Consider the following 23,334-nt stretch of genomic DNA (forward strand, 5'->3'; position numbering starts at 1 on the left):
TAACCTATCTTTGTTTAGTGCTGGGGAAGATAAAACATGTAGAGATATAGGGCACATTATTATAATATTTATAGTCATAGGCAAGAGGAGAAAAACCCCAGTAATCAATCAGAGACCTGTCAAAAAGATGGGAGTAGAATGTCTGCTAAAGACAAAATCCTATTTAGGATTCTGTGATCAAAGATAGAGACAGTGCTAGTAAATAGTGTGAAAGAGAACATACAGTTAGTGACAACTGAAAAGTTTCAACAAAGAATGGTAATGTGAAGTCATGAGCCTTTTCATTGTATATAGAACTTTGAAGGTGAGTGAGAAGGGTGCCATTAGTTGTGTCCTTTCTTCAAGAACATCTTTCAGTAATGTATAGTGGCTCTGGATTCCCTCGGTTTGTTTGTTCGGAGTCTTCATCCAGTTTGGAAGTATTTAGATATGGGAAACAAGTTTGCATGATTTTCCAGATCTTCCGTTTTCCAGAGTTGAAGTATAGGAGCTTATCTTATGCTATTATGACAGGCTGTGAGGGTACAAGATTAAGGAATGAGTAGCTCAGTGGTAGGATGGGGAACATGAGTAAGTTGTATTCACAATATTATTTAGATAATCAAACTAATTAGTGTAAAAGTCCAGCAGACCCTCTGTCACTCATTTGTTCAACAAATATTATTGGACATTCTGCAGCAGACATGGTTCTAGGGAATAGAACAATAAAGTAAGCAAAGTTGACATCTGTCCTCTTACCATTTACTGTTTATTAAGTGAGAAAGCTAAGCGAATTAAAAATAGTGTGGGAAGCGCTCTGAATGGATCATGTGGAGTGCTAGGAGTGTACCTGGAAACCTTACCTAACTTGGATATTGTTTAGGAAAGCTTGGTGTGTACTGGAGATGAAGGGAAGTTAGCTAGAGAAAGAGAGAGATGAAATAACCTGAAGAAACAGTGAAAAATCAAATATAGGTGGAAAAGAATTCAGACCAAATTTCCAGAAGCTGGAGGTCAAATTGGGGATGACACATTTGGTGCACTATTATTTTGCTTTTGACATAGGGGAGGGCTGTATGGCCTCCTCCACTTTGATATTCTCATCTGAGGTCTGGTGTTAGTTAAGATAATACTTGTTTAAGACTGAATAAAGGAAATCAGTAAAGGTATTTAAAGTGGCATCTAGATACTATATGCTAATATGTTGTCAATAATGCCATGGGGTTTGATTAGATAAAAACCATGAGTTGTATGCGAATTCTTCAGCTACGAGGTATGCCAGCAAGAGATCTATAGATATGGTTCTATTCATACCACCAGGTAATGTGTCTTCAGGTTAATGTCCATTTGCTTACCTTAGATAGTAAACAAATGGGCACATTTTAAATACTCTTTCTTTAAAATTATTTTCTAAAATTAGGAAACAAAATAGAAGCCAAGAAAACAAAACTGGAAAAAAAATGGCTTAAAGTTCATGGAGATGGAAGAGTTTGCTGATTTTTCAATGCCTTTTATTATTCTTCCTTCCATCATAGCCTCTTTCAATTGATAAGTCCTACCATTTTTGTCTTCTTACATCTCTAAAATCGATTTATGAATTTCTTCTGTTACCTTAATGCAGGCTGCCATTATATACTTCACTATAGTAATTATCATACTTTATTGCTTGTTTACAAAATATTCAGTTTCCATTTCATTTGAACACAACATTAGAACCTAAAAATATTGTTTGAATGAATTGAGCATATTTAGGTTTTACAAATTAGTTATAACAGCCTTTGAAATAAACCGAGAAGATGTTCAGGCTTTCTATATGTTCAGAAGTCAATTACATCCTACATAAATTATCTCCTCTTTAAAAATGAAAAGATTTATTTTATTAAACTGTGTAGACTAGGCTCCATTTAGAGGGAGGGAGTTGGATGCAGCTGTGGGATTTCTCAGTAACAATGGCAGGAATAGGGTAACTAATTCAAAAGCTGAGGAGAGAGGAATGTTTTTTAAAATTATAAACTTCAGAATCTTCAACATAGGAGTCACAGTTAAAGCCACGGCATTTGGAGACTATCACCCTGGTGAAGTTTGTCAACCTAAAAAACAGCAGACACAGAGAGAGCATGGCAGGATCCCAACACTCACAAACAGGCAGAAAGAAAATGAGTTACTACTGAAGTTGGTGGAAGAGATCTGTGCATCATGTCACAATATAGAAAAGTTTGGAAGAAAAGCTCAAGTGTTTCAATGAAATCTCACATGAATGAGTCATTATTTTGTTTAGACAGGTGCAAGAATGCCGTTGCATAATGTTGCCAGGATACCGGGCTCCCCATTCTGGAATTATCTTTTCTGCGGGTTGAGTGACGGGTTCTATTCTTTCTCTGAGACAAATATGACATAGTAAGTTATTGGAGAAGGTCTCTTGTTAAACTTTTCCAATCTGGGAAAATCTGATGTGGCAGATCAAACCACCTGGACCTTAGATTTTAGGAAAGAATATTTTTATATTGGTAAACTTTTCTATAACACTAATGAGAACCAGGGCATTTGTTCTAGTGTGGAGAGAAGAGTAAAGAAGAAAGGAGACAGCATGGTCTGCATTGGCTTTAGACAGTGAGCCTGCCTTCATTCAGCCCCGTGTGGCCTTGCAGTTGTTACTCCAGTTGGCCAGGGCTTGGACTTCACATTGAAGCTGATTCCAAATCCCTGACTAGTAATCATTTTTTCCGCCTAATATTATTTTTGCACATCTTTTCTTAGAAAACTTCATGGTTGCTGGTAGCTAGGCAGGACTGAATTCAAAGTTTTATGACTTGTGTCTCTGGGGAAAAATTATTTTAATACCACTTTCATTATGATTTAAAATTGTGACTAAATGTTTGGTAGGTATTTATAAGGAGAAGAGAAACAGACAATTTATCACTTTTCAGAGCTGAAAGTGAGGAGGTAATATTGGAGAGGTGGATATCTGCAGATTATTGTAACTATCAGCCATGACATTTTTTATTTTCAGTCTGTGAGACACATCCAATCCAAGATCATGATGACCACATTCAACTTGAGCAGCTTCAATCCAGGCCCATTCATCCTACTGGGAATCCCAGGACTGGAGCAGTTCCATGTCTGGATCGGAATTCCTTTCTTTATGTTCTACATTGTGGCCCTTGCAGGCAACAGTGTTCTTCTCTACCTTATTTCCATGGAACGCAGCCTCCAGGAGCCCATGTTCTTTTTTCTCTCCATGCTGGCTACTACCGATCTCATCCTTTCTAATACTTGTGTACCCAAAACATTCAGCATCTTCTGGCTAGGTCCTCAGGAAATCACCTTTCCTGGATGCCTTACTCAAATGTTTTTTCTCCACTACAGCTTTGCCATGGACTCTGCCATCCTCTTGGCCATGGCATTTGATCGCTATGTTGCTATTTGCTTCCCCTTAAGGTATACCACTATCCTCACCCGTAAGATTGTTACTAAGATTGTAATGGGTATTGTCAGCAGGAGCTTTTGTATTATCTTCCCATGTGTGTTCCTATTAAAGCGACTGCCTTTTTGCCGAACACTCATCATTCCCCACACATACTGTGAGCATATAGGTATTGCCCGACTCGCCTGTGCAGATATCTCCATCAACATCTGGTATGGCTTTGCTGTGCCTGTACTGACTATTACATCAGACCTGATTCTGATTGGCATCTCCTACACTCTCATCCTTCATGCTATCTTTAACCTTCCATCCTGGAATGCTCGCCAAAAAGCTCTTAATACATGTGGTTCACATGTATGTGTTATTCTTATATTCTACACACCAGCCATGTTCTCTGTCCTCACCCATCGTTTTGGTCATGATATTCCTCACTCATTCCACATACTAATTGCCAACCTCTATGTAGCCATTCCTCCTGCACTCAATCCAATCATCTATGGGGTGAAGACAAAGCAGATTCGAGAAAAAATCATCCTTCACTTCTTCCTTAAAAGGCTCCAGTGACATGAGACTGAGATGATGGTAAAGGAAACAAGTAATATTTTGGAATACTTTTCATTTTTTAAAAAGCTGGAATCTCTACAATGATGACTTAATACATATGAAATCCTAGATATGGATTGTGTCCTATAGGATCAATGAGATAAGACAAGGACGTAGATGTCAAGAGAAGTGACAAAAAAGTTAAAGAAGATTATGCCTGTCTGAAAAGATAAATCAGAGGGAAATTTCTATCTTATTTGGAGGTGTATTTTTAAGACTTAGGGAATAAGGTTTTGATCATATATAAAGTGGATAGAGTATTATTCTTAGAAACAGGCTAAAAGATATGAATAAAGTTTAACAATCTGGGATGCCTATGTAGGAAACTTTCCAAATGGGAGTTTTTAAAGCTAATAGCAAATGATTATCCTAGTTTAAGAGCAGCCAATAAAATTATTAACCTAAGAAAGCTGTTCACAAATGTTGGCAGGGATCAGAATCACCTGTGAAACTTTGTATAAATGCAAAGTTCCAAGTTATATCCTATTGCAATGAACCTCTGTGTAATTTAATAGTTTTTATTTTATTGATTTCAGAGAGGAAGGGAAAGGGAGAGAGAGAGAGAAACATCAATGATGAGAGAGAATCATTGATCGGCTGCCTCTTGCATGCCCCACACTGGGAACTGAGCCCACAACCCAGGCATGTGACTGGAATCGAACCCGGCACCCTTCAGTTCGCAGGCTTACACTCTATCACTGAGCCAAACCATCTAGGGATAATTTAATAGTTCTTCAGGTGATACTGGTGCCTAAGAAATCTTAGCTCTACTGAAATCAGAAAAGTCCTGTTTGTTTGTTTTTTAAATAAAAAACATAGATTTGGTGCTTGTATAAATTTCCTGTGTCTGAAAATAACATAACTCTCCTTTATGCTCCACATAACTGCTTCTTGCTAAGTATTAATAATCCATCTGAAAACTCTGCAATTTTAAATTTAATATCATCTAATATTTTATGAAGTATCTTTATATATTGCAATAATCTTCTCTGCCTGGATTATTCTTCCTCCATTAAAGAATTTTTGCTTCTGGCACAAAAAGAATTCTTGCCATGATTGTGGGTGATTTTAATGTCCACATAAATTACCCTTTAATAAGTTGATGTGGTAGACTGTATTTTCCAAAGATGACCACAATAATATATTCCATCTTTCATGCTTCCCACATCAACAGTTAGAGCCTAAATTCCACTTCTATTGAATCCAGGCTGGTATTAGCAATTTCTTGACAAAGAATTCAGTGCAAGTGACATACAAATCTTTGCAGCTTCTGCCTGGGTCTCTTGGAAGCCTTAATCTTGGCATGTTTCCTGCTGAAACCCAGCTACTTTGCTATGAGAACCCCAAGGAACACAGATAAGCTATGTCTAAATGTTCTGGTAAATGGCCCCAGTTGGAATCCTAGCCAACACACAGCAACAACTGCCAGTTATATCAGTGAGCCATCTTGAACATCCAGCCCAACTGAGACTTTAGATATTTGTAGCTTCAACTGACATCACACTACAATGCATGGGAGACTCAAAGAGAGAACCACCAAACTGACTGAAACCAATCCATAGAACCATGCAAAGTAATAATAGGCTGTTTAAAGCCATTAACATTGGGGATGATTAGTTATAGCAATAGATAAATATTGCAGAAATTATTAATAAGGAGTGGAATGTTGGTATAACAAAAACCTAAAATGTGTAATAACTTTGGAATAAGGCAGCAGGAAGAATCTAAAAGGGACTTGAGGAGGTAGTTGACAAAGGCTTGAAAGACAGTAAGGAAATTATCATTGGAGGCTGCAGAAAAAGGTATGAGTACTATACAGTTGTAGGAACTATAGCTTGCAGTAAAATGAAAATAGATACCTAATTAACTGATATATTTGGACAAGGAGATTTTGAAGCAGAGTACTGAAAGTATCAACATTAATTTTAGGCCACATATGATAAGGTAAGATAAAGAGATATAAGCTAAAATTAAATTATTTAATGTTCAAGCAGAATATAGACTAAATACAAACAAGTTATGGATGAATAGGTTAAAAAAAACAAAACTTTTCCCCAGCTTCTCCAAATGACAAAAAAAGAGTAGAGAACCATTTGAGGGTATGCCTAAAAAATATTTTCAATTAGAAAAAAAAGCTTCTAAGAATCTTAAGGAAAATTTCCAGATAACCACAACTCCAGTCAAAATCAGACAGGGAGCACCTTGGAAGATATCTTTGGGTATACTTTTTATCTGATGTAGTAAATCCTAAAAGATTTATATAGAACTCACAGTTTGTTTGTTCTTTAAGATAAATGTACAGATATAAGCACCATTAGCTTGGACAAAAAGGAACAGAGTTAGTGCAAAATGAAAAGAGGCCTTCAGATTTTCAACTTCATTAGGCAGGAAGCAGGCAGAGAGAAATACTCAGATGTAAACACTGAAACCAAATATGACATAGAATATAGAGCCAATTGCTCAGAGGTTGTAGCTAAGAGCCATGGAGAATCATTTCCAGGGAGCAAGAGTGGGTTTTTATTAAGAAACTGGCGATAGCCCTGCCAGCGTGGCTCAGTGGTTGAGCATCAACCTATGAACCCAGAGGTTATGGTTCAATCCCCAGTCAGGGTATATGCCCAGATTATGGGCTTGATCCTCAGTGTGGGGCATGACGGAGGCAGGTGGTCTCTCTCTCACTCCTTCTCCTGTCCTATCTAAAATCAATAAAAACATATTTTTAAAAAAGAAACTGGTACTATGTCTCTGTATTTTAAAATCTTTAATGGACTAGTTTAAAGGGTAATATGATTCGCAATATTTCACAAATAAGTATCTTTGCAATTATTCTATCTCTGTATCACCATTGTACGTAGGCAGCTGATTTCTTTCTCATTTCTTTACTATTCAGGTCTTCAAATGAAGAGGAACTGCATTCAAGGAGCTGTATTCAAGGAACTGAGCCCAATGAGTCCTATTCATATTTTGCCCTGATTTAGAGGCTGAGATCCTAGCCTTTGAATAAAAGGCATAAGAGGATATGACTTTGGGATCTTAGGAAAGAGATGAATTTATTTTGCATATAGGAGGATGTATGCATTATTCTGGCCAGAGGGTGGAGTGTTTTCAGGTTTTTATTTCCAAAATATGGCTAAAATAATATCTTATATTCCACATATTTTTTCTTAATATGATTTTGTCACTCCTACAAGAGGTGCCATTTAATTCTATTCTCCTTTTACCTGGGCTGGCCTTAGCAACTTCCTTGAGAAAAGAAGTCAACAAGTGAAATTTCAGGATATTGAAAGCTAGATTATAAGAAGCTTGTGTCTTCTCCTTTAGTGGCTTTGGATATTTGTTTATTGGACACTCTTCCTAGACCATAGCCACCGTACTGTGAGAGTCCCAGGCCACATGGAGAGTTCATGTGGTTGACATCCTGTCTGAGCTGCTAGTTAATAGCCAGAATCAATTGCATCAAATTTAGTCAAGCTTACAGATAACTGCATCTTCATCCAAAATTGATTGTAGCCACATCAGAGAGGGGCTTCAAATGACACTGCCCATCTGTCCCCAGTAAGAATCATAAAAGATAATAATAAACTGTTTTAAACCACTATATTTTGGGCTAATTTTGTGGTGCAATAGTCAATAACTAAAACAGTTTGATTCTTTGTTTTTTTTCCCCCAAAGATCTTGACCATCCTACCTACTCTTCTTAATTCCTTGGACCTGAGAATTTGTATTGATTATAAATTGACCCTATTCTTTTTTTTACATTTCCTCATTTCTTATGTATTCTCCTTACCAACATTAATTTCATGGTTCATTCTTAGAATTACTGTTTAATACAAATTTTCTATTTCTCTCTCTCCCTTCTCCGTTGGTAACACAATCATAAATGCACCATGTGTGTACACACAAACACACACACACACACATTTTATTGTGCATTTGCTCTATCCACTGAGCCAAACTGGCTAGGCTTGCTTTTTAAGCAACTCTCTCTAAATCTAACTCTTCACAAATTTTGTGCCTGTTGCCAGTGTAAATGTGTTAACACCATATTTTAAATTTAGGTTTGCTAAACTCAAGAACATGCTTAGTTAGATAGCATATAATCTATCCTATCTAATAAAAGAGAAACATGGTAATTGGCGTACGACTGCTACCCTTCCCATTGGCTAATTAGCGAGATATGCAAATTAACTGCCAGCCAAGACGGCGGCCGGCAGCCAGGCAGCTTGAAACTAACATGAGGCTTGCTTGCTTCAGTGACGGAGGACTCCAACGTTCCCCGCCTGCCTTGCTGGCCTCTGAGCCTGCAGTTTAAGAAACATTGTAACAAATATAGAAGCTAAACAAAACCCCAGAAACCTGCTTTCAGCAAGCCAGGATCTCAGAGCTGGAGTTGATACAGAGTTTTGATTATAGAACCGAAACAAACCAGATACCTGCTTTCAGGAGTGGAGGCCTAAGAGCTGGAGCCTCAGAGCTAAAGCTGGCCCAGAATAAAAAGAAAAAAAGAAAAAAAGGAGCGGTTGGGAGCTTCCGTCACCTGCCAGCCTGAAAACAGCCCTCAGCCCCTCACCCAGACTGGCCAGGCACCCCAGTGGGGACCCCCACCCTGAAGGGTGTGTGACCAGCTACAAACAGCCATCATCCCCTCAACCAGGCTGGCTAGGCACCCCAGTGGGGACCCCCACCCTGATCCAGGACACCCTTTAGGGCAAACCAGCCGGCACCCACACGTGCACCAGGCCTCTATCCTATATAGTAAAAGGGTAATATGCCTCCCATCACCAGGATCAGCGGAGCCACAAGGCCTCCCGGCACCAGGATAAGCATGACAGGGGGCAACACCCAACCCCCTTGATCACCCTGCGGCTTTGTGTGTGACAGGGGAAGGCGCCCCAACCTCCTGATCAGCCCTGCTCTGTGCCTGATAGAGGGGAGCTCCCCAACCCCCTGATTGCCCTGCGGCTCTGTGTGTGACAGGGTGCGGCACCCCAACCCCCCGCCCCCCGGGCCCTGCTCTGTGTATGACGGGGTAGAGCCATAACCTCCCCATCGGCCCTGCCTTGAGTGTGACAGTGGCGGTGCCCCAACCCCCTGATCAGCCCTGCTCTGTGCATGACAGGGGGTGGCGCCACTACCTCCCTATCGACCCTGCCTTGAGTGTGACAGGGGGTGGTGCCCCAACCCCCCAATCGGCCCTACCCTGAGCATGACTGAGGGTGGCATCACAACATCCCAATCTGCCCTGCTCTGTGCATGACAGGGGGCGGTGCCCCAACTCCCCAATCGGCCCTGCTCTGAGCCCGACCAGGGGCTGCACCTAGGGATTGGGCCTGCCCTCCTCCACCTGAGAGCAGGCCTAAGCCAGCAGGTCATTATCTCCCGAGGGGTCCCAGACTGTGAGAGGGCACAGGCCGGGCTGAGGGACCCCCTTTCCCCCCCCCAAGTGCATAAATTTTTGTGCACCGGGCCTCTAGTATATATATAAAACTCTAATATGCAAATAGACCGAACGGCAGAACAACCAAACAACCAGTTTCTGTGATGTGTGCTGACCACCAGGGGGCACGCGCTGAACATGGCGGGCATGGGCAGCAGGAGGCAGAGTGTGGAACATAGTGGGCATTGGCTGTGGTGGGATGGTTGCTGTCATTAGGACGAGCCTCTGGTGATTGCTGAAAATTGTTTGCCCCCACACTCCACAGTCCTGCCCAACACTTGCACCTGCTACCAGCGCCAGCCCCACTTGCACCCACTGCCAGCACCAGGGCCATTTCTTGCGTCCACTGGCAGCGCATGACACTGGCCCCAAATGCTCGGCACTGTCAGCGGGTGCAAGCAGCAGCTGCCAGCTCAGATCTCCCTTTAGGGCTTCTCCACCTTCCCCTGCTCCTGAGGGGCAATCAGGGCAGCAGCTGCCACTTGCACCTGCTTACAGTGCCGGCCCCACTCACACCTGCTTCTGGCACTGGCCCCAATCACTCTGTGCTGTCAGCAGGTGCCATCAGCATGTGGGAGAGGTGGCAGGAGTGGGGCTGCCAGCAGACAGGGAACCGGGGACCAGGTGGAAGCACAGTGGATGGGCTTAGACCAGGGGTGGTGAAACTTTTTGACTCGAGGGCCACAATGGGTTCTTAAACTGGACCGGAGGGCTGGAACAAAAGCATGAATGGAGTGTTTGTGTGAACTAATATAAATTCAAAGTAAACATCATTACATAAAAGGGTACTGTCTTTTTTTTTTCAATAGTTTTATTCATTTCAAACGGGCCGGATCCGGCCCGCGGGCCGTAGTTTGCCCACGGCTGGCTTAGACCCAACCCTGTGCCCACCGCAGCCTTGCAGCCCACAGTTTCTTTCAAGGTGCACGAATTCATGCACTGGGCCCCTAGTTTGATAGTAAAGGGGAAACTATTAGTAATTTCACATAGAAAACAAATATAAATTGGGACTTTCCCCATGCAAATTGGGATATATGGCCACCTACATTTTGTATTGCAAGGCAATTATTACATTTCTCTTTTTATTTTATCTCATACTCTTTAGATGATTATTTTATACCCTCTTTTCTTTCATCAGACTTCCAATACCTTCTTTTCTGTCATCATCCTCATTCATAGATGATCTTGCATTTACTTGCCTGAAGACATAGAAACAACAAGGAAGAAACTTCCACAGACATTTATAATTACACCTACCCACCAATCTACATCCACACCTTCATTTCTACTTTCTCTCTGGTTACTATGGATATCAAGATCCAACTGTTCACTTGTGCACTAAACTCCATTGTCTAATCCTACTTAAAGCCATCACCTCAACAATTCTCTGCTCATTCTTTAATTATTGATTTTCTCTCTATAATGCATCTTTCTCCATCAATATAGAAAGTTAATAACATTTCTCTAACCTTAAATTTTATTCTTGACTATGTTTCCCTTCCAGCTCTTATCCCAGTTCTCTAGTTCCTTTTGCATTCCAACTCCTTAAAAGATCTGTCTATGTTTACTAGTTCTAATTCTTTCCTCCCATTTTGTCTTTAACTCAATCCTACTCAAACATTATGACTGCACAGTTCTGTCCTTGTCAAGGTCAATAATGACCGCAATTTTTAAAATAGTGGTCTCAGTCCTCTTATTTTTTTATTTTTATTGTTTTAATCCTCATCCAAGGATATTTTTCTTTTTCATTGATTTTTAGACAAAGTGGAAGGAAGAGGAGAGACAGAGAGAGAAACTGTTGTGAGAGACATACATTGATTGGTTGCCTTCTACACGCATGCTCCTACTGAGACCAGGAATCAAGCCTGCAACTGAGGTATTTACCCTTGACCAGAATCGAACCCTGGACCCTTTAGTCCATGTGGCTGAGGCTTCAACCACTGAGAAAACTGGCTAGGGCTTGGTTCTCTTACTCATCGATTTGTCATCAATACTTTATATAGTTGACCATTTCCCCCCTTTTGAGCTACTTTTTTTTACTTGACTGCAGTGGTTTTTTTCTCCTACCTCACAGACACTGCTTACTTGTCTCGCTAGTTTTTCCTTATCATGTAATCTGTATTAGGAATTAATTTTTGGTGCTCTTTAAACATATTCACCCTTTTAAAAAAGTATCATTTAACTTCAAAGCTTTAAATCTGATTATAATAATGCTGATTAACAAATGTAGATCTCCACTGTGGACCTTTTTTTTCCAAGTTTCGACTCTTGCCTTAAAGTCCTATTCACAATTTTAACCCTTCTCCTGTCTTAAAAAATCCCCAGCCTTTAAGAGAAGACTGTGATATCACTGATGTGTCTCCCCAGAGATCTTATTTAAAAATTCACCTCTACTTTTAGCAGCTGGGACCACTGGTGCTCTGAGCCAACCACAGCCTCTCTGGGCCAAAAATCTTTCAGAGGGTGGAGATAAGTGGGAGCAAATCTCAGATCTAGGAACTATGCTACTTGTGCTGGATCAAGTGTTTTCTAGTTCTGCTGACCACTGTGGCTGTGGTGAGTATTGAATGAATATGAACAGAAAACTAAGGTTACAGACAGTTCTGTCAAGCTAGGAGCAGAAGTAGGGGAAGATAGAGAGGGATGACAATCACACAAAGATTTGACCTTGGCTATTCTGGAGATCATCTCAGATTATCCCCAGCTTTCTATTTTAGGAGGTACAGTTTCTTGAACGGCTTAGGTATTTAGCTATCTTTATTTCATACCCAAACTTGTCATCAATATGTTCTTATTTTCTGTGTACCTGAATTCTTTCTGCTATAGTCTCTTGTCATTTTCCTTATGGTTTCAAGACAAGCCAGTCAAATAGATCTCCAGGAACAGCTTTCCTTAAAAATACTGATGAGGTCATTTTTTTTAGACTAACTGCATTTTATTCTCACTTATATTGGTCAGACCAGCCAGATGAGAGTTAAGGTACATGTATGTTAGGGAGTGACCTCGTTCTTGAGTACCTAGGACCTTCACAGTGCCCTGAGAAAGATTGGAGGGTCAGGAAACTCATCTGATTTCCAGTTTCCCTAGTGACTGAATACAGCTTGAACCCTCCAAATCTAATTCCCTAATTTCCTTCTGTAATTTCACATGCAGAAAACTTAGAAACCTCTAAGCTGTGAATTCTTGCTTCAATAAAGCCCAGGTTCTGCGTACCTTTTCCAGGGCAAAATCAGTGACTGCCAACTGAACAGCCTAATAGATGTTTTTTCTTTAACAGTAATAAGATAAACATTTCTTCATTCTTAGTGGCAGCACAGACTCATGCCTATGACTTCTGTTATGGAGTCTCCACCTCTGAGTAGGCAGCTTATATAACTTTTTTTTCATAGTGTGCATGTCAGTGTAACATTTTAACACATATATTGGAGATTATTTGACATTATTATTATGTTATATTATGTCTTAACATTATTATATTATGTCTTCTTATTAAATGAGTTTAATATATCATGGAACATGTATGTTCTTACTCTTCAGTATATAGCATATATCTAGAAGAATTCCTGGTACATATTAGACGCTCAATAAAGTTTTTTTTGACAAAGTAATTAAATAAAAGAGAAGCATTACAAAGAATAATAATGTTCACAAAATAGAAGCCCAAGACATTGAAGAGGAATCATGCTTGTTTAATGTGGAATTTTTAGAAACATTGACTAATGAAAGGAAAATATTCTCAGACTCAGAGTGTCTAATGTTGAGAATTGCTCCCTCAAAAGCACACATACTCTCTGTCACTAGATTTGAATAAGCAACTGCCAGGTGCCCACTTTTCAAGATATTACAGGTTAGGAGCTAAGCATCACATAATTATTGAACTATATATACCTTGTAACTCGTTTTCCAATTTATGAACATATTATATTCCATTGATGTATATATATATGATGTCCCAAAAATATATACATACTTTAACAGCCGATAGCTCAAGTTTGAAAATGAAATGTATTTTAATAAACACTGCCTTTATAATTATTATTCAAAGTGTGTATATACATTTTTGAGGACACCCTATATTGTTTAAAATTCTTATGAATTTCCAGGATAGAAGTAAAAAAATATTTATACTTTTCCACCATACACATTGATATGTTTACAATAAATCTTATTTTTCTGTTATAACTTGATTTTTGAATTTTTAAGGATATACAAAATTACACTAGGATCGGCACTAAGCTCTACTGTTTGGCTTTAAAATTCAAACAAAATAATAATTTTATTGGTAATTAATATTTATAATTACATTATTATCTATATAATTTATAGTTACAGTAACTGTTGACTTAAAGTAGTAAACTTGCATTAATATATGAGAAATACATGCAATATTGCAATTAATAAACAAAATTATTTGGTCTTTTAATAATGCAGTTGTAGATGAATAGGGGATTGAAGGAAAACATTCTTTTTAATTATTATGTTGTTTTTTATATTATTTTAGGTGTTTCCATATTCTAAAACTTTTTAGATGACAGCAAATGAACTTAACATTGATGTCTCTTCTAAACACCAGGGTGTTTGAGTCACAAAGACTGAACTTCAATAGGTAAGAATGATGATTCTGACTTCACCTACTAGAATCTCTCAAGGTAAGATGACTCCAAGGAAAAAATAGTTCTTTATCTATTTTCTTCTTTCCTATTGGCATAATCTTAAATTCATTGACTAGTCACTCCAAGAACTGATATAACTCACCACTATGCTTCCCTTCCCATGGCACACTTCATCTTGAAGTTTTCCTGGAGCACATACCTGTGTAGCTCCTGGCCTGACCTGTCATATCAGGGCTCACATTTTAAAGTAGACAAAAGAGACACAGAAGTTATGTTTGTAATCAAACTAATGCATGTGCCAATCAAGAAAACAAAAAATGTATAGATTAGATTAGATTAGATTAGATTAGATTAGATTAGATTAGAAGCGTATTAAAGACCTTATAAAGGAGCTTATCTTGGAGTATATAGAGTGAAAAAAACACAATGGGCATTGTAGCTCCATGAGAGAAGATCCAAAAGGAAGGCTCCTAAGAAGAAACACCATTTGCAACCATGGTCATTTATCCAAAAAAGTTAAAAATATTTTCAAATGTAGCATTCAATCCTTTGTTCATGTGCTTGTTACACATTACTTATTGCCCTAGATATAAAAGGCATTGATGCTGAATATAGAGAAATAGATGAGATGCAGAGATTTCATAGTGTAATGGGCAAGAAATATACATATAATTTTAAAACAAGTTTATATTTCCTAAGGAGAGTATGCTGAAGATGTATGGTTCTTACACCACAGCAGAAGCAATCTTAGAAGGGCTTCATAGAGGAAGATTACTCAGCTGGGTTTGAATGATTGTTAGTACCTTGGCAGGTGACCAACTGGGAACAGCCTTTTTGGGCAAAAAAACAAACCATCATATGAAAATGCATGCAGATATGACAAAACATGCCTTAGCATATCTAAAAATGTCCAAAATTAGGTATGACTTACATATGGTTGGAACATGAAGCATGTAGTAGAAAGTGGTGATAAGTAATGCTAGGTAATTGGCAAAGAGCAAGAAAAAGATCAAGAAGAGCTTAGCATGCCATTTTGTAAAAACACTAGTGGGAAACAATTTTCATGCTCAAATAGGTAGTGTGAGTACAGCGTGATACAGATACCATTAGCAAAGATGTGGGTCAGCATAGAGAAATGACAAGTGCTTATGAAGTCCCAGGGTTAGTGAAATAAGACACTATTACAACCCTTGGAGTGAATGGAAAAGAGTAGAATATGGTTACCAGTGGAAATCACACCAGAGAAGGCTGTTCACAGAGAGGTGCAGCAGTTTACAGCAATCCCACAGGAGGGAACTGAAAGAATAAATCTCTGACTTTCTTCCAATCTCCTGTTGGTGTTTCTTATTGCCAAATCCAACCAGAAGTAAGAGAGTAGGGAAGTCTGTTGATGTGGCCCAGTGTCCCAAGGCCCAGACATAATGGAAAGTGGTGGAGTGTAGACCAGAGGAGGCCAATGCAAAATATACTGCATTGCGTACACTAAGAAATTTGCATTTTAGCTGACTGTATTCACATGCTAAAATATTTAGGCAGCAATATAGAGGCGTCACTGAAAGATAGAAATCCTGAAAGTGGGCATATTAGTTATATAGCTATTTTAATAACCCAGGCAAGAAACGAGGAAGGCATCAATTGTAGTAGAATTGGTGGGAATGAAAGGCAAGAAATTGAATAAACATGTAGGAAAAATAAGTGGCATTGAGATGACTTTCTTTCATTTTCTAACCACTTTTAGGAAGAGAAAGCCTTCTGTTCTCTGCATCATTATGATCTCTGCATCTGCCTCCAATGACACTGCCTTCCACCCTTCCACATTTATTCTTCTTGGAATCCCTGGGATGCAAGACCAGCATGTTTGGGTTGCCATCCCCTTCTGCTCCATGTATATACTTGCTCTGGTTGGCAATAGTACCATCCTGTACATCATTCTGACAGAAAGAACTCTACATGAGCCAATGTACCTCTTCCTGTGTCTACTTTCCATCACTGACCTGGTGCTCTGTTCGACCACATTGCCCAAAATGCTGACTATCTTTTGGCTTGGGTCCCACATAATTTCCTACCATGGCTGCCTCACCCAGATGTTTTTTGTTCACACCGTCTTTGCCACTGAGTCTGCTGTTCTGCTGGCCATGGCTTTTGACCGCTATGTGGCTATCTGCCGTCCACTTCATTATACATCCATCCTCAACGCCACAGTGATCGGGAAGATTGGGCTCGCATGCGTGGCCCGTGGCCTTCTCTTTGTTTTCCCCTTTATCATCCTCATAGAACGCTTACCTTTCTGCGGACATCACATCATCCCCCACACCTACTGTGAGCACATGGGCATTGCCAAGCTGGCCTGTGCCAGCATCAAGCCCAACACCATTTATGGTCTCACTGTGGCACTTTCAGTCACTGGCATGGATGTGATCCTCATCGCCACTTCGTATGGCTTGATCCTGCAGGCTGTGCTGCGTCTACCCTCCAAGGATGCCCAGTTCCGAGCATTTAGCACTTGTGGAGCCCACATTTGTGTGATTCTAGTCTTCTATATCCCTGCCTTTTTTTCTTTTTTCACCCACCGCTTTGGCCACCAAGTACCTCCTCATGTCCACATTGTACTTGCAAATCTCTATCTCCTGTTGCCCCCTGTTCTCAACCCCCTGGTCTATGGCATTAACACTAAACAGATCCGCCTGAGACTATTTAGCTTTTTTAAGTGGAGGAGGTAACTATACTCTCTCCATACCCCAACGACCAAGGGGAAAAGTTATAATTAATTTCCCACCTTCTCCAGCACCTCCTTTCCTTGGACTAGAGGTTGCTGCTTCTGTTAATCCAAACCAGACAGTATCATATGTTACCTGAGAGTTTTTGAAGTATTTAGAACAACTTATTTATACCTGACCTATCAACAGAATACTATTTTCCTGTAAACCTATTATATGCCCCATAAACTAGCCTGTGGATCTTGAATCCTCTTAAGGGAAAGTCAATAGGCAATGCAGTACATTTAAAAGTAAGAGCCAAAAATATTTATTCTCTCAATGTACAGAAATCTCATGTGCTAGAAGTAGAGAAAAAGTGGTCATAAAAGAACTATTTATAGCTTCAAGAAATTTAGAATACATACATAGACACACATACATTGATTGATTGATTGCTAGCACTTTCTTATACCAAGTGCATTTACAGTGAGACTGTCATCCCTAGATGAGATGTCTGTGAGACTTCATGATCCTCTGGATCCAGGTTTAGGTTTAAAATAGATGAAGATGATTCCTGGGTGTCTTATTGTGAAGCACAGGTACCAATGGGAAAACCATAGCACAACTTTCTAAAGGAATGACTACAAAGATGAGCCTTGTAACTAATTACCTCATGACAAATGACCTTTGCATTTTTTATGATATTCAAAGAGTGATGAGCTTCACATGTGGATTATTTTTGGCCCATTGTGAACTCAGCCTGACCTTTTGTTTACCCCACATACTTATCAGCTCTTTAGGTATATTAGAATTTCCCGAACACAGAGTTTCTTGATATTGTTATTTAGTGTATCCTAGGAAAGTCAGTGTTGGCCTTTGTGCTCTAGCAAAGCTACTTTTGACAAGAGCTGGTTTTTTTGTATGTTTGCTTATTTGTTTTGGATACCTTGAAAGAAATAAAAGCAAATAATAAGTCTATCCCCTACACAATACATTAATCTTCTGAATTTCATAGGTGAATAAGGCACAGTACCCAATCAGAAAACTCACAATCTAGGGAGAGAAGAAGGTAATTATAATAGAATATGGTATTTACAGCAACAAGGAGTAAAAAGGTATTGGAGCAAAGATAAAAATGTTTATGTTAAGAAACTTTTATTTTTTTCTTACAGTGAGGTAATCATTATTGTCTGATCCACCTTGATTCTAGGCTCTCTTTCCATGAGCTGAGGCAAAAAGCTACAACCTGTCCATAAATTGAGAGTATATTTTTGGTTGTTCCCTGTCATTATCATCCTTAACGACCATCTCAGGACAGAGAGAAAGATGATTGTGACCAAGGTTTCTGCCTGTTATTAGAGCATGCTATTATTTCTGCAGGGGGAGCTCTGTGGCTGTGTCCATAAAAGCAGGTGTATCTGTGCTTGCCTCTTTATGGCCCTTTCTGTTGATGTATTGATTGTCGTAGGCCATTTATTCTGCCACTTACTTTCCTCTGCCACTGTTTCTTTCTTACTGACACCTAACTCTGAACAAAGTCCCTACAGGGCCTGTCTGGGCAGAACTTGTATGACATCAGGATTTAGAATCTGGCTCTAAGTCCTGCTTCTGTTTAGTGTTTGCATAATTTTGTGATTGTTTTACTCTGCCTTGTACATTTTGAATAAACTTAGCAAAATACTGTTTGACAAACTTTAATCACTTAATTCCTCTGAACTAACCAGAAAAAAAAATAAAGCAACATCTAGCCCCAGAAGTTGAGGAGATGCTGGGATCTGAGAGGCTGGAGGTGGGATCAGTGTGAATTGAAAACGGGCTGGGAAATGTCAGGGGCAAAGCCATTGGCCTGGGGAAAAAGTTAGAGCCTGAAAATCAGAAAGAGGCTAGCAATAGCTAGACCTTGAGGCTAAGAACAGCATGGGTTGTACCTCTGATGCCTCCATGAACATGACTACTCTGTGGAGTTATCCACTTAATGGGTTAAGTGAAGTTAATCCATTCCTGGCTCTCACTTGGGAATGAGGGCCTCTGGAATACACAAACTACCAGACCCTGAACAGGTTACATACCCAGGTGTACTTTCACCCTCTCTCTCCTCAGGTTCCTCAGGATTGGCAAATTCTGGAACATTCTTGGAATCACTAAAGTCCAACCATATCCTCTGGGAGCTCAGGACAACCTCCAGGGCCAATATTATACATAATTGTAGTCGTATCTTGTGTGTGTGTTTGGGGAAGGAAGGAGTAGCAAAGAGATAATTCTGGGCACCATGGGAGACCTTACTTAGGTTACTTAAAGGGCCACTTCATGGATTCTGGGTACCTAAAACTGAGGAGAAGAGAGATGCCAGGCCATTAGTGTGCTCTCCAAGAGCCACATGAATATTTGCTAAGATATACTTACACACATGTGGACACACCTACAAACCCACTTTTGAAGGTGTCTGATACCAGTTTTCCTCTCTCACGCCACCTCACTCATACTCAGGTAAGTAGTTCTAGGTGGGGGTGGGCTTCACATTCCGATAGCCTAGTCTCTGAAGTTCAGGAGCTCAAAACCCCACCACCTGCTTAATTGCAGTCATCATTGCACAGTTCATAAAAAAAAGGTCTTCACAAATCCCCTATCTTCTCCAAATGTATACTATTTAATTTGTGGATGAACAATTTTATTATAAACTTTTTAGGTTATCTTATTTTATGAAAACCCTTGTTGACCTTTTAGATCTTTGGCTGCTGAGAGGCATATGTAATATTTTGTCAATTTCTTTTTGTATTTTTATCCATTTTTGTTTTACATACTTCAAGTTATATTCTTTAAGAGGATACACTTTCATTTATTAATATATACTTATATATGTAATGTTGATTTTGTTCATGAATAATGAATCCATTTGTCCTCAATAAAACATTATCAAAATACATTGTCTCAGATATTAATGTTGTAATAGCGTGTTTTACTACTATGATACTGTAGTATATGCTATCACGATTTCAGAATTATTTTTATGTACGTTAATATTCCAATTCTTGTTTTCCACTTTGAAAATCTTCATTTTTGCTTAAACTGATACCGATGCAGTTTCTTCCTTGTTCCTCTCAGGTTCTTCACCAGGGTTCTACCATGACTATGTGCAATGCCTCCCAGGGCCATCCTTCTTTCTTCATTCTGCAAGGCATTCCTGGGATGGAGGACAAACACAGATGGATATCTATCCCCTTCTCATCCATGTACTTCCTCACCATCCTTGGGAACTGCACCATCCTCTTCACCATCTCCACAGAGCGCTCCCTGCACAAGCCCATGTTCCTGCTCCTCTGCATGTTGGCCCTCACAGACCTAGGCATGTCCACAACCACCATTCCCAAGGTGCTCTGCATCTTCTGGTTTGGCCTGAGTAAGATCAGTTATGAGGGCTGCCTGGTCCAGCTGTTTTTCATCCACTCCATCTCTGCTTTGCAGTCTGCCATCCTAATGAGCATGGCCTTTGACCGCTATGTGGCCATCTGTGAGCCCCTGCGCTATGCCACCATCCTGTCCAATAGTCGCATTGGGCTCATTGGCCTAGTGAGTTTAGTGAGAGCCATCCTGTTCATTATGCCGATGCCCATCCTCCTTCAGAAAATGCCCTTTCATGCCAATCGTGTCATCCCCACCACCTACTGTGAGCACATGGCTGTAGTGAAGATGGTGTGTGTGGACACCACAGTCAACAGGATATATGGTCTAGTGGTGGCCTTGTTGGTTGTTGGGCTAGACATCTCAGCTATTGCCTCATCTTATGTGCTAATCATCCGGGCTGTACTGCGGCTCTCTTCTAAGGAAGCCCACCACAAAGCCATGAACACCTGCACCACACACATCTGCGTCATGCTTATTTCTTACACTCCCTCGCTTTTCTCTTTTCTCACTCACCGCTTTGGTCGGGGCATTCCACCCCACATCCACACCATTCTAGGCAACCTCTACTTCCTTGTACCTCCAATGCTCAATCCTATTATTTATGGAGTGAAAACCAAGGAGTTTCAGGAAAAAGTGACCAAACACATATGCTGGAGGAAGGAGCCCATAACCATTACCCAGGGTCGGAATCCTGACTGATCATCAGCATGGTAGGTCTGAGAGAAACAGGTTCAGTAGATTCAATTCCTGGGAGACTTGGCTAGTAGTAGAAATTGTCATATTGACAGATTAGCTGCCTGAATCACTTGAATATGATGCTAAGACACAAGAGACTACTTGCTCTCACTGATTTCAATGCCAGGCAATTATGAAAGGAAAGTAATGACATCTGCTCTCCATACCTGACATGGGAGTTGGAAAAATTATATGTGATAATCTATGTAAAAGCACTTTAAACAGCAACACACACCAAACACATGTAAAATGTTGTCTTCCAGACAGAACATAAGAACAAACAATAACTTGCCCACTACTTAGCACAGGCAAGTCCGGTTGTGTGTCTGTTTGGGTGTGTATTTGTATTTGTGTGCTTAAGGGGAGGTGGGAAGTGAAGATTATGTATGGGGAATGAGAAGGTACATGGAAAGTACAAAACTATTTCTAAACTCTTTTTTTTTAAATTATTATCCCTGCTGTCAGAGCCTTACATTTGGGCAACATGACTTGTTGCTTCCTTGTAAACTAGAGAATATGGACAAGAAACATAATCTCTAATTTCCAAAGAAATTTCAGAAGAGAAAGAAAAATGGAAAGCTCCTAAGCTTATAAGATTAATATGCATTTTAAACTAATTTCCCACTTGTAAAAACTCCTAGGGTCAACTGTCCTGCTTGTCTCAACTAATTCCAGTGTTTGAAAGAATCGCTTACAGAGACAATTCTGAGAATGTTCTGTTAGTGGTTATAATCACAAAAGTCAGATTTATACTGGAAATATTTGGCTACAGACCTCTGCAAGGCAATTTCTCTGAGAGCCCAGAAAGAAGTAAGAGTAAGTACTTGGAAAAGCTTGTGCAATTCAGATCCTGTGCCCGATATGGGATTTCATTAAATTCAGAAGATATTGTTTATCACTCTTGACACTGATTAGAGATTTAGTGGCCAATATTTTAAGATGCATGAAGTTTGAAAACAGAAAGAGTCTCAGGTTATTCATCATATTATAGAACTAATGTATGAAGGTAGAATTTAATGAAATGATACCTACCCTTAAGGCTACATAACCACTATTTTAAAAAGACTTAAAAAATTTAAACTATAGTAAATAAACAAAAATCTCTAGAGTGTGGTGCCTGATATGATATATAATAAGAAAGGCTCAAGTTTATGGAATAATTCAATAACAAGGGCAGAGAAAGCTGGGATATTTCATACACTGCCTATCTGAAATGAATACCAAGAATAGATACTTTACCCACCATAAACATATAATAACAAAAAAACTCACTCAGCTAAACGTTTTATGATGAACCATTTAATTGACCAATAAGTATCAGATTGTGAAATGGACCGAGGCAACATTAGCCTGATGAGCTGTGGTTGCAAAAATTACTTTTTGCTGAGATCTTAAAATGATTTTTTAAAGATCTGATTCAAATGGGATTGATGTAGAGAAGCAGAGTTCATATGCCAGAAAATATTATTCACCTTTCATAATTATTTAATTTTCCCTTTTTCTTTGGTGAGATAGTTTTAAAAAATGATTTATTTGCACCTAAACACAAAATATATTCTTGGAATTGTGCCAGGAAAACTGGAAGGAGCAATAGGTTCTGGGGAAATTGAGAGAACTAAAGAAAATCAAAGAAAATACAAGAAGAAAGATTAACTGTGCCTGTCCTTTCTGACTTGGACTTTCTTCCTTCTTCAAAGGTGTTATCAATCTATGGTTGATTGTTTCTACTGAGGGGTGAGCTTGATTCCTCTCCTGTGAGCTTACTGAAAATGTGACAGATGACACTAATATTAAGTATTTTTCTTTCCATGTCTATAGAGTTGTTCCTAGCCATGTAAAAGCTAGAAAAAATGTTCACATATTTCATATTTTGGTGAAGTTTAATCACTTGCACTTGTCTGTTGGGTATTTCAAAGTTGAATTATGACAGGGTCTACTTCACTGTCATCTCCATTATCTATGTCAGCGGTTCTCAACCTGTGGGTCGTGACCCCTTTGGTCCTGCTAGACGCCTTTCACAGGGGTCTCCTAAGACCATCCTGCATATCAGATATTTACATTATGATTCATAATAGTAGCAAAATTACAGTTATGAAGTAGCAGTGAAAATAATTTTATGGTTGGGTCACAACATGAGGAACTGTATTTATATATTTTTTTATATTTTTACAGAGAGGAAGGGAGAAGGACAGAGAGTTAGAAACATTGATGAGAGAAAAACATCGATCAGCTGTCTCCTGCACACTCCCTACTGGGGATGTGCCCACAACCAAGGTACATGCCCTTGACCGGAATCAGAGGAACAGTATTTAAAGGGCCAGAAGGTTGAGAACCACTGATCTATGTATAATTTGAAATGGTCTCAAGCTCCCAAATGGAGTATAAATAATTATATAATGCTAGTTATATAAATGTCTTCTAATAAATGATCAGGAGGTGACACCT

The 23,334-nt window shown here is 39.5% G+C and overlaps 3 protein-coding genes across 3 annotated transcripts; all 3 read left to right on the plus strand.

Moving 5' to 3' along the window:
* The first annotated feature begins 3,016 nt into the window (after positions 1–3,016).
* LOC132242161 (olfactory receptor 52H1-like) lies at positions 3,017–3,967 on the plus strand. Its single transcript, XM_059711075.1, has one exon. It carries the CDS (start codon positions 3,017–3,019, stop codon positions 3,965–3,967), a length of 951 nt encoding a protein of 316 aa, XP_059567058.1.
* An 11,858-nt stretch (positions 3,968–15,825) lies between these two features.
* LOC132242162 (olfactory receptor 52D1-like) lies at positions 15,826–16,776 on the plus strand. Its single transcript, XM_059711076.1, has one exon. The coding sequence runs from the start codon at positions 15,826–15,828 to the stop codon at positions 16,774–16,776; it is 951 nt and encodes a 316-aa protein (XP_059567059.1).
* A 3,051-nt stretch (positions 16,777–19,827) lies between these two features.
* LOC132241879 (olfactory receptor 52P1-like) lies at positions 19,828–20,853 on the plus strand. The gene has a single exon (XM_059710837.1). It carries the CDS (start codon positions 19,828–19,830, stop codon positions 20,851–20,853), a length of 1,026 nt encoding a protein of 341 aa, XP_059566820.1.
* Positions 20,854–23,334: the final 2,481 nt, after the last annotated feature.

This window comes from Myotis daubentonii, chromosome 9, assembly GCF_963259705.1.
Source record: "Myotis daubentonii chromosome 9, mMyoDau2.1, whole genome shotgun sequence".
Lineage (NCBI taxonomy): Eukaryota > Metazoa > Chordata > Mammalia > Chiroptera > Vespertilionidae > Myotis > Myotis daubentonii.